We start from the raw sequence: 13,597 nt of genomic DNA on the forward strand, positions 1-13,597 counted from the left end.
CCAGAGTGGTTGAACAAGTTTACAGACCCACTCACAATGCAGTAGACATCACTTCTGAACACATCTCTATCGGCAACTGTTACTATTCGATTTCTTGATAGCGGTCATTCTATCTGATGTGAGGTGGAATCTCAAAGTTGTTTGGATTTAGATTTGCTTTTTTTTCTTTTTTGCTACTACTGGGCTTGAGCTCAGGGCATAGAACTATCCTTTGGACTCTCTCAAGTCTAGCACTCTTACTACTTGAGCCTCAGCACCACTTTCTATGTATGTAGTACCGAGGAATCAAAGCAAGGTCCTTGTGCATGCTAGGCAAGCACTCTACCACTAGGCCAATTTCCTGGGCCCTACATTTCTTTTATGGCAAGAGAAGTTGAGGATTTCTTCATGTGTCTATTGGCCATTCTTATTTCCTCTTCTGAGAAGTTTCTCTTTAAGTCTTTAACCCACCTTTAAATGGGATCCTTGGGGTTTTTTTTTGAGGATTTGTTTTTAAGAGAGTCAATACTTTGAGCCATTAGTATATTTTTGTTATGAGGTCCTTGTCTATTGTATGCCTAGTGAAGTCCTCCCACTCTCTGAGCTTTCTATTTGACTTGCTAGCTATATGTTTTGCACACAGAACCAAACCAGTTACTGCAGTCCTATTTGTTCAAACATTCTTTATTATGTTGTGTTTCTGGGCTAAGGAGCCCTAGTGTGTCTCTTATTTATTCCTGTAAAGTTTCCAGGGTAGACACCCTTTACCTCAAGGTCTTTGAGCCATTGGGAATTAATTCTGGTGCAGGGTGATATATAAGGGTCCAATTTTGGCTTTGTACAGGTGCTTAATCAATTCTGCCAGTACCATTTGTTGACCAGGATATCTTTCTTCCATTCATATTTTTGCTCCCTTATCACAGATTAGGTGGCATTAATTTCTGGGTCTTCAGTTCTATTCCATTGGTCCTCTGGCCAGTTCTGGTACCAGTACCCTGTTGTTTTGATTACTATAGCTTTGTAATGGAGTCTGAAATTTGGTATTAATATTCCTCCATCACCAATCATTCAGTCTTTCAGCTCTTTGTACCTTCATGTTGCAGGAAAAGAAAAAAAATGTAATCTAATAGAATGTAAGAAAGGGCTGCCTCCTTTCCTTGAAAATCGGTTCAGGGCACTTTCCCAATTCTCCTTGCAGGTCCTGGAGACTGCTACCCACCTAGGAAAAGAGAAAGGTCATGTGGTGGGTATCCTTGTGACCAACATTCTTCTTCCCATCTTTCTCCTTCACCAACCAAGGTGTTCAAAAGTCATTGTAAAGAAAACAGGAAGGAGATTAGTAATGCTCCTCTCTTCTCACACATCAATATTCTCAGCAATGCAGGAGTAATTACAATCTCTGAAGAGAAAATCCTTAAGGATATCAGCTGCATATAGGATGGGAGAAATCCAGAGTATTCTAAGACACCTGCATTAACTCTGAAATAGGACGACGTTATATGAAAGTGGACTTAGAACTCAGGTGTCTAAAATTCTACATAATAGGAAGGTGTATTAGGAATGAATTAGAGGCTACACTGGGCCACTTGGCAACATCCTGTGTCCAAATAAAGCAAGGAAAACCAAAAGCTAGGCATAGGTGGGTCATATATGTAATCCTAGATCTCAAGATGTTCATATCCAAAAATCATGGTTTGAGGCCAACCTAGAAATTCCATGATACTTGCTCCAATAAGCCAATTAAAAAAATGGAACTGGAGATATGGTTCAAGTGGCAAAGCAATAGTCGAGCAAAAAGAGCTCAAGGACAGCACTCAGACTCTGAGTTCAAGCCTCAAGACCAGCAATAAAAATGAATGCATGAATGAATAAATAAATAAAGCAGAATAGCTAGAGGATATAGCTCAGAACTAGAAGGCATGTCTAATAAGCACAAACCCTTGGCTTCAACCTCCAGTGAATACTTCCCCAAATGATAACTTTACATGCAATGTAAATAAATCCTTGTAAAATCTAGGAGAGTAAAATTAGGAGACAAATGTATTTGATATCCAAACAAATAAGATGAATATAGAGAGTGCAAAAATAAATGGAAAGGCAGAAATGGGAAACATTATGCAAGTGAAAACTCTGATGAGTAAAAAAGTTTACCAATACTACTAAAAATCGAGTATCACTTCGACTTTGTGTAAATATGTGAAGAAGCACAGTGTACTAAAAACCAATACCAAACTGTTGTCTACAGGAAAACTCTTTTAAATTTAATACATTTTAGCATAAAAGAGATGGATTGGAAGAGTAAATACTGGCCAAAGAATTAAAATGTTCAGTGATAGCCAGGCACTCCTTACTCACATCTGTTAATCTTTTGCATTTAGAAGGCTGAAAACTGAGGATCAGAGTTCCAAGCCAGTTTTTGAAGAAAAGTACAAGAGATTCTTATCTCGAATTAAACACCTGAAGTAGAAAATAGAACAATGGCTGAAGCGGTACAGTGTCAGAGTTATAGTGGAAAAAATTAAAAAGTCAGAATCAGAGCTTAGGCCTGAGTTCAAGCTCCTGGAGCCACCCCACAAAAGAAAGGAAATAAAGAAGGAAGGAAGGAAGGAAGGAAGGAAAGAAGGAAGGAAGGAAGGAAGGAAAGAAGCAAGCTAGCAAGCATGCTGCAATGTAAGATTCAGTGAAAAAGGAAGGATGCAATGAAAGTAATAAAATAGCATGTTGAATTCTGTGTGTGTGTGTGTGTGTGTGTGTGTAGCTAGGATGACAGACTGTATCTCCGCCAAATTTAAAGATATAAAGCCTTTTAAGCTGGGCACAGTGGCTCAAGCCTGTAATCCTAGCAACTCAGGATATTTTAATATGAGGATCGCAGTTCCTTTATTGCCATCCTGGGCAATAAAGTCCATGAGACGCTTATCTCCAAAATTAACCACCACAAAACCAGAAGTGGTGTTGTGGTCAAGTGGTAGAACACTAGCCTTGAGCTGAAGTGCTCAGGAACAGTACCCTGTCTGGAACTGAGCTGCAATCCTGAGCAAGGCCTCTCTGGCTCTTCCCTGGACACCAGCGCCCTCCACCCCGGGCCTTGCCCCGCTGCTGACCTTTCTCCGGGTTAGACTCCCACAGACATCATGGCCCGGGCTGGTTTCAGAGCCGCCCGCGGGTGTGTGGGGTGCAGTGCCTGTGGATCTCCGCAAGGATAGACGGGTGTGCAGGGAGCGGGAAGTGGTGAGTGCGGACACAGGTCCATTGTCAGGATCCTGGGCAGGGTGGGGGGCGGATCCAGAAGGCAGGGCCTCAGCTGGGTCTGGTAGGCCCTAGGGGGCCGGGTACTAAAGAGCTCCTCCAGGTAGTGAAGGGCTCCTCAGCCCTCCAAGGCCTGGAGAAGGGCTGGGGCGGGGCGGGGCTGGCAGCTGGCACCTGAGTCCTAGGAGTCCTGCCACCAGGTCCTGGCCATCCTGTCTGCACCAGAGGAGGTGAAGTCACCACAGGCTGGGGCTTTTCCATCCTGGAAAAGACTCCTGGTGTAATGGTGGAGAGAATTGATGATTCATTTGTGACGTCTGAATTTCCACCTGTCTCCCACATTGCCACCCTCCTTGGAAAGGGGGATCCATACGCACCCACGTGGTGGCGGTGGATGTTGGGGAGATCTGTTGTCCTCTCTGACCTGTACGGATTTCAGACTTGTTTTATGATATTGGTTGTGTGTGTGTGTGTGTGTGTGTGTGTGTGTGTGTGTGTGTGCTCACACGCGCAGGTATGGGCGCTAAATTCGGGGCCTGACTACTGCCCCTGAGCTTTTTCACTCAGGCTGGTGCTCTACCACTTGTGCCACAGCTGCCCTTCCTGCTTTCTGGTGGATAATTGGAGATAAGAGTCTCACTGATGTTCCTGCCTAATCTAGCTTTGAACCAGAAACTACACATGTCATCCTCCGGGGTAGCTAGCATTGCAGGCTGCCTGTGTCCCTGGCAACAAGCTAGATGTTGACTTTTGATTATCAGGGTTTTTTTTATTGTGATTAATAAGGGTTACATTATATTCACCAGATAAAAGGTGCATAACTTCACAAACATTGATACTCTTTCTCATGACATGGTCCCCATTTCCCTTCCAATCCCCCCCATCTTGATTTCCCCTCTTCCCTATCCAATTTCAAATAACCAATTAAGCACATATAAAATATATCAGATAACAAGGTGAAATATTGTAATAATATGAGATAACCAAGGGATGGCAAAAGAGATGAGTTCCTGGTGCAGGTCTGCCAGGTCCAAGCCCCTAGCCCTGCCTCTAGCAATTCATGCAGACCTCTACCTGAGGGTGGGTGGGGCCTCACCTCTTAAGAGTTTTCAGGAATTTCCTATCCTTCACCACAATTCTAAGGTGCTAACTTTGGACAAAGTTTTACAGCTTACTGGTCATAAGCTACATCTATGTCATACTTATAGTTCTCATCCATGACTCTTTTGGAACCCACCAAACTTCAGTGGACTGACTGTTTTTATTCACCTCAAATATCTTTCCTTTTAGATAGAAAACAGTCAAACCTTAATTTCCACCAGGTGTGTGAGGATGTTTGTGAGTGTTGAATGAACCTAGAATTGTAACATATACAGAAACATGTTTCCAGAATGAAGGGTTAAGAAGAAAAAGGGGGTTAGCAAGCAGGAACCAATAATCAGAAAGCCCAAGTTAGAACACTGAACCACTTTGTCTCTTGATGCCAACTTTGAAGGAGAAATGGGAGAAAGAAAGACAAAATTGTAAGGATAAACAGATTCTTTTTCTCAATGATTTACTTATATAGATTATTAGTCCTGTTTCTATATACATAACATGTCAAACTCAACTACCATGAAATTTCTAAAATGGACTCACATTTTTGTTTTGTTTTGTTTACCTTTTTAGAAAAAAAGAAGGTAAAGATCACATACTTTTCTTCCACTTTCTTCATTTCAATTTTTTTTTTGCCAGTCCTGGCCTTAAGCTCAGGCCTGAGCACTGTCCTTGGATTTTTCTCAAGGCTAGAGCTCTACCACATGAGCCTCAGCACCACTTCCGGCTTTTTCTGAGTATGTGGTACCAAGGAATTGAACCCGGGTCTTCGTGCATGCTAGGCAAGCACTCTACCACTAGGCCAAACTCCCAGCCCATTTCAAATTCTTAACTGAAACATTAGATGTAACAATAGCTGGTCCTAACTTCTATAAAAGGCTATACCAGTGGCAGGGAGTTTGGCCTAGTGGTAGAGTGTTTGCCTAGCATGCAGGAAGACCCAGGCTGGATTCCGCAGTACTACATTCACAGAAAAAAGCTGGAGGTGGTGATGAAGCTCAAGTGACAGAACCCTAGCCTTGAGAAAGTCCAAGGACAGTGCTCAGTCACTGAGCTCAAGCTCAGAACTGGCAAAAAAAAAGACTAAATCACATTAAGTTTCTTTGCCAACATAGACAGTTACAACAATTCTTTTATAGTTGCCTTAAACATAGGCATGAGAAAAACTTACTGAAGAAATTGAAAAGGAAAAGGAAAACCATAGAGAAAAGAAATGGATGATAAATGTAACAAATAATTTTGAAACACTCAGATCTGAGAGTCAACTATTTAAAAAGCCCCAAAGGACAGAGTGAACACAATCTATTGTTCTAGTCAGCAAAATAAGACAGAAATCTCACACGTAAGAAATACTGTTTTGCATATGCATTTCAGAAGTTTCTGTTAGGAAGTAAGTGGAAGATAGAGATTTTCTTATTCAGGACTTGAGAGCATAGAATAAAGAAACAGACTTCTCATAATCGATTACTTCAAGCTGAATGTGCATGAGATTATTAACATGTGCAGTATCACTGTCGGTGAATGTAAGACCATGCTCACTCTGGTCTCTCTATCTAATGTAATCTTTCTCTCTATCCACATTGGCCAAAAGATGAATTACGTAGACATTCTTTATACGTTGTAAACACATCTTGTCTAGCCAGCACTCTAGTGATAGAGTGCTTGCCTAGCATGCATGAAGCCCTGGGTTCAATTTCTCAGTGCAACATACATAGAAAAAGTCAGAAGTGATACTGTGGCATGTTTAACTATAATGAAAATGAACTAAGAACTTGTGGATTGGGATGAAAAGGCAAGGGATAACATTGTCCAAAAAGAAATGTATTTAGTCCTTGACTGATATAACCATGGTCTCCTGTACATCACCTTTACAATAATAACATTTTGAAAAGATGGCATATAGAGCCTGGACTTTAGCTTAGTGGTAGAATGCTTGTCTAGCATGCACAAAGTCTGGGGTTCAATTCCTTGGTATCACTAAATAGAAAAAAACTTGAAGTGGTGTTGTGGCTGAAGTGGTACAGCTGTAGCCTTGAAAAAGTCCAAGGACAGTGCTCAGGCACTGAGTTCAAACCCCAGGACTGGCCAAATTAAAAAAACGTGGCATATGTCCCGATGGCAATGTCTCAGATCTTTAATTTTAGCCAATCAAGTTAGTAAAGTGTGCATCATTTTCAATTTTATTCATGCATAACGTTTCACTTTGTGATTGTGAGTCAGTCCCAGGGAAATTTGTTTATATGTACAAAATTATCTTGACTAGCTAGTCATTCCTGTGTATTTGTTTTTTTTTTCTTTTATTTATTTATTTTGCCAATCCTCGGCTTGAGCTCAGGGCTTGAGCACTGTCCTTGGCTATAGCTCTTCTACCACTTGAGCCTCACCACCATTTCTGGCTTTTTTGTATGTACGTGGTAGTGAGGAATTGAACCCGGGTCTTCGTGCATGCTAGGCCAGCACTCTACCACTAGGCCAAACTCCTGGCCCCCTCCTTGTGTATTTTTATATAGTTTCATTCATTAGTGTGCTGAACATATTAATCCTTTGTTTTGACTTGTATTGCACCTAATTTTCTTTTGTCTCCCTTAGTTTACACATATTAAACTACTCCATGTGTTGGGTAATATTATTACAGACAAGGTTTTATTGGCTACAATACTTTGCGACAAAAGTGTTAGGACATATGTCTGGAGCTGGGCCAGATGTCCATTAGCTCATTCCTGCAATCCTATGTACTCAAAAGACGGAAATCTAAGGACTAGAGTTCAAAGCTAGCCTAAGTAGGAAAGTTTATGGGTCTCCTTTCACCACTTAACCAAAACATGACTAGAGGCTGTGCTGTAGTTCATGAGGTAGAGCACTCACCTTGAGGAAAAAAGCTACATGACAGTGTGCAGGCTGTGAGTTGAAGTCCTGACAAAAATACATGAGTCTGAAGCAAATTATTAAGCCCTTGCTGATCTTGAACTTCAGGTTGTGCTACATCATCCTCTCCATGCTTTAAATTTTAGGCCTTTGCCATTATGTAGGGGAAAGTGTTCTACTTTTAGCTTTCCTGTTTCAAGACAATTTAATTATTGTCTCTCATACAAAGAAATGCAGTATATGTTTCCCGATAGATACCAGATTGCCAAAAATGTCTGATTGTAGACTTGCTCTTACTGTGTGCTATCTACTGTGTCCTGAATGAATTTATGTTTTATCCTAGTAAGGATTCATGTCCCCTCCTTTGATCTATTTTGCCTGTCACTTTGTAGAATATCATCTAGACAAATTCAAAGTTCTTTTGTTCTTCCTCTGTTACATCATATGTTTCCCGTTTAGCTCTTGCTTCCTTTCTCAGGTTTAAGGAGTGCTAGAATTGTGGGTTTGTGGGGAGGAAAAAGTAACAAAGTACTATGTGAGAAGTACCATGTAGAAAAGATGTCTGGTGAGTATTTAATAATTGACTATATAGACAACATAAGGTATCTTTTTGAAAAAAAAAAGTAAGATGAGACTCATTTCTGTGACTTTAACTCTTGCTTTGGAATTCTTTGTGGAATATTTTAGGAGACTGTGAACGTTGAGGATGTGGCCATCAATTTTACCCTGGAAGAATGGGCTTTACTGAGTCTTTCTCAAAGGAAGCTCTACCGAGATGTGATGGGGGAAATCATTAGAAATCTGGCCTCTATAGGTAAATATTGCCTTACTTAACCTGTGAGCTGTTCCTGCCCTGAGTGATGCTGCATGATTTGGAATGAAAAACTGAACATGTGGGTGAATATATGATTATAAATATACTGTGATCACATTATTCGTGATGATAATTGCATTCTTAATATTTTTTATATTGTTGAAAAATCATTGATTTCTATGTTTGCATTTTAGAAAAGAAGAAAGAAAAAGAAAAGACTGAAGTTAAATGCAAAAATCCTAGGGAGGAAGTAAGATAATTGCCCTAACCAGAGATAATACTATGCAGAGTGGCAGGAAATTTTTAAACCAAGCTGCTATACAAATGCACACAGATAGAAATTGATTTTATCTTAGAAAATTTTCCTTTTAATCTGTATACAAATGGAGCTTCAAAACTAGAAAATTCAGGAATCTAAAAAAATATGCCAATATTGGGAGAATTTGGAGGACATCATGAAAGCTCAGGAGACACTTTCTAATGGTTTCCTAGTTTGCAAGCAGTTCTCAGTTTCTGTGTGTGTGTGTGTGTGTGTGTGTTTGTTTTTCACAGAACTCAATTTGTAGAGAGAGTGTGTGAACATGAACAGGGCAGTCAGTGTGAAGAAGCCTTCCAACAGGATGCGGAAAGCATTTTGAATAAGAAGACTCCACCTGGAGAAGCACCCTTTAATACCCATGTGTTTGGAGAAACCATCCTTACTCCTTCCCCCATGGGTATGCCTTTCAGAGCTCACACAGGACAGACAGCCTTTGTGAATCAGGAATGGGAGAAAATCCCCACCACTCATAAAGAATGTGGGAGAGCCTGCAGGAAATCCCATCAGGATCAAACTGGCCATAGAATGCACCATGAGGAAAATCCATTTGCAGCTATGCAATGTGAAAACTCCTGTAGCCATTCTTGTGTTTTTCACAGACATGAAGAAATCGACACTGAAGTTGAACCCTGATGTGAATGTGTGCATTGTAGAAGACCCTTCCCTAACTCCACTACCCTTCAGGAGCACAGAAGAACTCTTCCCATGGAGAAACCCTATAAATGTGAGCAATGTGGGAAAACCTTTCCTTTTTCTAGTTATCTTAAAGCACATGAAAGAACTCACACTGGAGAGAAACCCTATGAATGTAGGCAATGTGGGAAAGCATTTGTTTCTAGCAGCACCCTCGGAAGACATGAAAGAGGTCATACTGGAAAGAAACCCTATGGATGCAAACAATGTGGGAAAACCTTCCCTTCTTCTCATTACCTTAAAGCACATGAAAGAATTCACACTGGAGAGAAACCCTATGAGTGTAAGCAATGTGGAAAAACATTTGCATTTTCCTGTTCCCTTCGAAGACATGAAAGACTTCACACTGAAGAGAAGCCCTATAGATGTCTGCAGTGCGGGAAAACATTCATTCTTCCTCGCTACCTTGAAAGACATGAAAGAATTCACACTGGAGAGAAACCCCATGGTTGCAAGCAATGTGGAAAAACATTTGTTTTTTCTAGTGACCTTCGAAAACATGAAAAGTCTCATGCTAGAGGGAAACCCAAACCCCATGGATGTAAGCAATGTGGGAAAACATGCTCTTCCTCTAGATCCCTTAAAAAACATGAAAGAATTCACACTGCAGAGAAATGCTGCACATGTGTGCAGTGTGGGAAAACTTTTGCTTTCTCCTCTCTCCTTCGAAAACACGAGCAAATTCATACTGGAAAGAAACCCTATGAATGTAAACAGTGTGAGAAAGCATTTGATCTTCCCTATCATCTTCAAAGACACGAAAGTATACACTCCAGAGAAACCGTATGAATGTAAGCAGTGTGGAAAAACATTTGTTCTTATTGTCTGAGTATGAAAAGTTCCAGAGGTCTAGGCATGAACCTCTGGTTTCTGGCTTGTTTTGCTCTTTTGAGACAGCCTCTCACTGTCAGTGTAGTCCTGGGTAGCTTAGAGCTAGTGATTTTTCTTTAAGAGGAGAAGCTGTTTCCTGTGTATCCTTACAGTTGCTATTGCTATTTCAGATCCTGAGATGTGGAGAGCTCTAGGCATAGGTTGCTCTTTTTCGACAATGATAAACCAACCCAGGAGTAGTGCCCAGTGAACCTCTGTATCCTGAGATTTGGGAGAGTAGCTGGCTGGCTGTTGAAGTACAGGCATCTGCCAAGTCTCCAGCTAGGGATGGGATTCCTGGGATTTCCAGAAGAAAGTGGACAAATACCAGCAGCCTGCCTGGAAGATACCAGTCTGGCAGCTGGATGAGGGGTGGATGAGGAGGTTCTGGTAGGAATGTACCTCAGTCTTTTATTCACAATGGGTCTCACTAACCCAGGGTGATATGAAACAGCAAAAGAAAGCATTAATTTTGTACTACTGAACATGTAACTTTTCTCTCTGTGTGTGTGTAAGTGTGCATTTGTGTGTGAGTGTTACGTGCACACACACAAGTATGTGTTGAGGCTTGAACTTAGGAATTGGGCACTGCTCCTTAGCTTTTGAACTCAGGGCTGTAATTCTACCTCTTGAGCCACATCTTCAATTCTGGCATATTTTGCTGGTTAAGTAGTGTTGAAACTCAGACTTTTCTCCTCCAGCTGGCTTTGAACCTCAATCTTCAGATCCTGACTATCTGGAATTACATGTGTGAGCCTCAAACCATCGTTTTTGTTTTATGTTTGAATATGCTATAAGAAGGAAAAGCATTGACTGTTTTAAAACATGAACAGGCTGGGAGCTGTTGGCTCCTATCTGTAATCCTAGGTATGCAGGAGGCTGAGATCTGAGGATGGAGGTTCAAACCCAGCCCTGGCAGGAATATCCATTGACTGACACTCTTATCTCTAATTAACCAGAAGAAAGAAGAGGAAGAAAAAAGAGAACAATTGGAAAGAAAATCAAGGAGGAAAGAATGAAAGCAAGCAAGTGTGTGCTCAGATAGTAGAGCAGTACCCTGGCTACCATGGCCCCCTGGGACCCATGCAGGCTTGTGCACCTTGGGTGTGATATGGAAGACTATGGGCCATGGGATTCCCTCCCCCCTCCCCCCGTAACTGAACCTGGCTGTTCCTACCTTGCGCTGAAGGGAGCAGCATGACAGAAAATACTGCGTCTTCCTAAAGCTCCCAAGCGCATCCACTAACCAGAGAGCAGATCAAGGCAATTTCCAGCCAAGGAACCCAAGGCCTCCTCTCCCACCTTCCCCTGTGCAGAGTGGGTGTGCCCGAGAGTGTGGGGGCAGAGGCCAGAGGAAGAGGGTGGGACAGCACAACCCCAATGCCAGTGCCTCCAGCCAGTCTGCTAGGGTCTAGGGGCATCCTCACTGAGGACTGAGCATTGATGGTTTAGCTAGATCCTGCCAACCACTTGATGTCATCTGTGAGAGAGGAGACATGATGAGCTGCTTCCTGTAAATTACCCACAGGAGCAGCACTAGTCCTCTAGATCACATGTGTGTGTGTTTGGGCTTGATCTCAGGGTTAGAGCTCCATCCTTGATTTTGTTTGGCCCAAAGCTACACCTATCACTTGAGCTATGTACTACTATCAGCACTTTCTGAAAATAAGAGTCTCATGGCCTCTCCTGGCTGTCTGAACCATAGCCCTCAGATCTCAGCCTCTTGAGTAACTATGATTGCAAGACATGAGGGGCCAGTGAGTGCACGTTTTCAAGGTCTGGTGTGTGTGTGTGATCCTGAAAGTTCTTCATCACTGATGATCGTTATGTGGGTGGTGGTGACTTAGGCCCTCTTTTGCACTGTGTTCCCACAGGACCCTGTGAACACCTCTGCTGTAACATTTAATGCCCACGTGCCTGGTTTCTCCTCCAGTGAGTGCCTCAGGGACAGCGACAGAAGCATTGTAACCAAAGCATCTAGAAAGGGGTCATATTTTGTGGGTGAATTCAACTCAGGTATTAAATAAGTAAATAAAATTCATTAGGATTTGATTGATAGCATAATACTCTTCAATGCACTTCCATGAAACTGGAACCTAGTAAAATGAGGGGAGATACATAGGGTTGAGGGAGATGGGGAAGAAGAGAGACATTTATCAAGGTGCAGTGTACTCATTAACTCATTGGCTGATTTAAAACCTCTTTGTACAACTACTTAGAAATAATCACAGAAAAAATAATAATCATCACATCGGCTCCTCTCATTCTCCTGAGGTGGAAAGGTAATAAGATGCTTGGCCTCTCAGTTGACAAAAGGGCATGACAGTTCCTTGTTGCCTGCTCCCTGACCTTCCCTGCACGCTGTCTTCTCACTTTGTCCCTCACCTGGTTTGTAGTCCTCTTACCCTGGCTCAGCCTTTCTCCATGCTATGTTTCCGCATCCCTGTTATATTAGTTATCCAACTTTGCCATTAAACACTACCACAGAGATCCTAAACACAGGCATTTATTTCCTCACACTTGTAGCTTCTGTGTAGAAAGCTAGGTTGGGAGGATTGTAGTTCTGGATCATCACAGGCAAAAAAGTTCATGTTAAAGTTCATGTTAGCAGAAAACCTGGGCATGGTGGCACCTTCCTATCATCTCAGCTAGGGGAGGAAGCAGAATGTAGGATCACTGTCTAGCCACACTAGAGGCAAACATCAAAAATAACCTCAAAATAATCTCAAAATAACGATGCAGAACTAGGGTTTTCTGTATGACCAGGAGAACTGGTAAAAGCAAACTTGAGGCCTCCCTTGTTCATTTTGCCCCAAAAGAGAACTTGGCTGAGTGTCTTTTTCAATAAAGAATTGTTGGAAAAATCTGTTTTTCTGTTTTCCTATCCATCCATCAATGTGTCTACATACATTTCTTGGCTGTGAACATATTTCCCATTAGTGAGAATTAGTGGGTGCCAGTAATTCACACTTGTACCAGGTTTGAAGCCATTCCAGGCAGAAAATTCTGAGATACTCTTACCTCTAAATAAGCAAAATTCCAGGGGTGGCACTGTGGATCATAAAAGCGCAGCAGTTAAAATAGAGACAGGAGAGATGGAGAAAATGAAAATATTCTACTGAATGTTCAGACCTCATTTTTTTCCATCCGTGCACAATCAAATTTATAGCATGCCATCTTTACCAAAGTGAATGTTGGAGCTTTTATATTTCAGTGAAACAATGAAAATATAAACAGTTTACCAGTAAAACTGTCTATATTTAATGACTTCCGGGCTATTGAACTCATTTTTATCTTTAAAAAAATAGACTGGCTGACATGGTAGAATCTCATTGTCACCATGGGTATAGTCACTAAAACTTTTCTTACCATACAGTTTCATCATACAATATACATAGTAGTACGAATTATTGTGGAAAAATTTACAAGATAAAACACTAAAAATAGAATAAGAAGAACATCCATATTTATAACTCATTCCAGTGTATGTGACAATTTTTCATGTTTTTTTTCCCCAGTCTTGGGGCTTCAACTGAGGACTTGGACAATTTCCTTAGGCTTTTTCAATGTTAGCACTCTACAACTTGAGCCACAGCACCACGTCTGGCCTTTTCTGTGTATTTGGTACTGAAGAACCAATTCTTTGGCATTGTGCATGCTAGACAAGCATTTTACCCCAACACCACTCTCCTGGCTCCTATGTGACAATTTTA

At 41.5% G+C, this 13,597-nt stretch overlaps 1 protein-coding gene across 1 annotated transcript; it reads left to right on the forward strand.

The window, feature by feature from the left end:
* Positions 1-3,511: 3,511 nt before the first annotated feature.
* On the forward strand, positions 3,512-12,046 carry LOC150039897 (uncharacterized). Its single transcript, XM_090327513.1, has 6 exons — positions 3,512-3,654; positions 6,913-6,943; positions 7,876-8,002; positions 8,197-8,252; positions 8,764-9,805; positions 11,759-12,046. Coding segments are annotated over exons 1-6 (1,401 nt in total). The 3' UTR covers positions 11,761-12,046.
* The last annotated feature ends 1,551 nt before the right edge of the window (positions 12,047-13,597 follow it).

This window comes from Megascapheus bottae, unplaced genomic scaffold (assembly GCF_031878675.1).
Source record: "Megascapheus bottae isolate mThoBot1 unplaced genomic scaffold, mThoBot2.hap1 HAP1_SCAFFOLD_81, whole genome shotgun sequence".
NCBI lineage: Eukaryota > Metazoa > Chordata > Mammalia > Rodentia > Geomyidae > Megascapheus > Megascapheus bottae.

Bases quoted from the DNA above. Each gene is read 5' to 3' on its own strand.
- LOC150039897 (XM_090327513.1), top strand. From the start codon at position 3,512: ATGGTGGAGAGAATTGATGATTCATTTGTGACGTCTGAATTTCCACCT. The intron at 8,003-8,196 runs GTAAATATTGCC...TTTGCATTTTAG, and splicing joins TAGAAATCTGGCCTCTATAG to AAAAGAAGAAAGAAAAAGAA. The intron at 8,253-8,763 runs GTAAGATAATTG...CCTTTGTGAATC, and splicing joins GCAAAAATCCTAGGGAGGAA to AGGAATGGGAGAAAATCCCC.